Source organism: Alosa pseudoharengus, unplaced genomic scaffold, assembly GCF_046254945.1.
Source record: "Alosa pseudoharengus isolate Yale_2024_CS ecotype anadromous, Long Island Sound unplaced genomic scaffold, YU_APseudo_1.1 YU_APseudo_1.1_scf_3, whole genome shotgun sequence".
NCBI lineage: Eukaryota > Metazoa > Chordata > Actinopteri > Clupeiformes > Clupeidae > Alosa > Alosa pseudoharengus.
Genome location: NW_027468718.1, coordinates 4,611,206 through 4,613,705, shown reverse-complemented (window position 1 = coordinate 4,613,705; position 2,500 = coordinate 4,611,206). Strand labels below are relative to the sequence as shown.

The 2,500-nt window shown below is 40.1% G+C and overlaps 1 protein-coding gene across 1 annotated transcript in view; it reads right to left on the bottom strand.

The window, feature by feature from the left end:
• Window positions 1-2,500, bottom strand: part of stxbp5l (syntaxin binding protein 5L) — a 220,233-nt gene that overhangs the window by 195,675 nt on the left and 22,058 nt on the right. The window contains exon 2 of the mRNA XM_076262457.1: window positions 1-35. This exon is cut by the window's left edge and continues 63 nt beyond it. Within this exon, the coding sequence (XP_076118572.1) occupies window positions 1-35 (35 nt within the window). The remainder of the gene's footprint in view (window positions 36-2,500) is intronic.

The following is a 2,500-nucleotide window of genomic DNA, read 5'->3' as shown; positions in this document are numbered from 1 at the left end:
GCAGTGGGCTGATATGGGAAGCCATGACGCACCGTCTGCAGGGGGGGGGGGAGGAAGGGAGGAGAGTAGAGAGACGCGAGAGAGGGGGGGAGAGGAGAGAGAGGGGGGGGGGGAGGAGGAGAGAGGGGGGGAGAGGAGGAGAGAGGGGGGGGGGGAGAGGAGAGAGAGGAGAGGGGAGGAGAGAAAAATGGATCAGATTCAAGGGAACACAGCACAAAAGAAAGGCAATTTAACTTCATACATGGTAATAATGCCTCTGTGACCCACTCCTACATGGTAATGATGCTTCTGTGACCCACTCCTACATGGTAATGACGCCTCTGTGACCCACTCCTTGTGTATGTATGAATGTGTGGTCTGGTCCTGAGGGCTTTAAGATTCTATATGAGTGAACACCATCGGACTGAGCTGAACTGAATTGAAGCCATTAACATACGCTTCATTCACAACCAATCACTGTGATCATTCTATACGCTTCATTCACAACCAAACACTGAGACCATTCTATACGCTTCATTCACAACTAACCACGCTGAGACCATTCTATACGCTTCATTCACAACCAAACGCTTAACTGTGACCATTCTATACGCTTCATTCACAACCAAACGCTTAACTGTGACCATTCTATACGCTTCATTCACAACCAAACGCTTAACTGTGACCATTCTATACGTTTCATTCACAACCAAACGCTTAACTGTGACCATTCTATACGCTTCATTCACAAACAAATGCTGAAACCATTCTATACGCTTCATTCACAACTAAACGCTGAGACCATTCTATACGTTTCCAATGCTGTGACCATTCTAAACGTTTCCAATGCTGTGACTACTCTATACGTTTCCAATGCTGTGACCATTCTATAAGTTTCCGATGCTGTGACCATTCTAAACGTTTCCAATGCTGTGACCACTCTATACGTTTCCAATGCTGTGATCATTCTATACGTTCTCCGCCTTGTAATCACCCCTTCTTAAATATTATTAGCATATAAATGCTTTAATGAAATCAATTGCCTAACTAAGCTGTATCTAAAAAGATATTTAAAGCAATATTATTATACGCCTAGGCTAGGTCATCTGATGTATACCGGTATGTTTACGCGATGTCAGTTCAAATAACTCGTCACGGTTTTCCCAGCAGCATTTACTGGAAAGAGATCTTATGGATCTATGTGATTGTGCTCTGCATGCTAAAGAGATCTTATGCTAAAGAGATCTTATGTTAAAGAGATCTTATGCTAAAGAGATCTTATGCTAAAAGATCTTATGCTAAAGAGATCTTATGCATCTATGTGATTGTGCTCTGCATACTAAAGAGATCTTATGCTAAAGAGATCTTATGTTAAAGAGATCTTATGCTAAAGAGATCTTATGCATCTATGTGATTGTGCACTGTATGCTTTTACTATGTCTACTTGCAGAAGCCTATTATGAAGAATCTAAATTATTTTGCAAGACTGTAGGTTTACTTTGGAAGTAAGAAATAGCAGGCCTACCTTATGACGGAAAGACCTCTACAGCATAAATCCTGTATGCTACGTTATGGTACAGTACAGGCTCATGTAACAGTGATGTATAAAACAGTGGACTAAATTCTAAGTGTGATATTTCATATAGCGTTTCTTTTAGGAAATGTTTTGACCGGTGTAGTGTAGGCCTGGTATATAGAAGTGTAGTCTAACCCATAATTCTCCAGTCATTCTTTATTCATTCTGCACGTCTGGATTCAAGCTAATACTGTATATCTTTGCAATGGTCCATTGTCAGGAAAGTCCAGTGGCGTACACATTGTCCTTTATCATTAACATAATGCTTCACCTTTATCTAGCTTCATCTTCTACATTAGTAAAAGATAACGCATTCTACAAATCCATGTGCATCTCGACTGCAACTCTAAATATGAAGATGCGAGGCCCTGTTTTTAGAGGATAACCTTTGTCCCTTGGTGGAGTATAGATGATCAAACATAGCTGGCTATAAATAGCCTATATTTCAATCCTACCTCTCTGTTATGGAGCTGGCCATAAATAGCCTATATTCAAATTAGCCTCTCTGTTAAGGAGCTAGAAATATCATTAGCACAAATGTCATTTTCCTCTCCTAGACGAGAAAAAATTGACATTTTATGGTCAACTGATATTAGTTTGACCAAAATGTTTTGTAAGTAGCCTGTGAGAACACAAAATATGCCTATAGCCTCCTAGATTGCCTAAAAGGGATTTTCAATCAATCCACTCAATGATAGACCTTGGTGTTTTTTTAAGATATTATAAAATAAGTAATATATAGGCCCACATTTTTTCACTTCAGGCTAGTTCTCATTGCTACCATTAAGCTGTGTGTAGCCTTTAAAAAACGACTTCAAACACCTCTGCCAATATGGATCATACACATGCCGTGAAAGACACCTCTGCCAATATGGATCATACACATGCCGTGAAAGACACCTCTGCCAATATGGATCATACACATGCCGTGAAATACGTGAGATC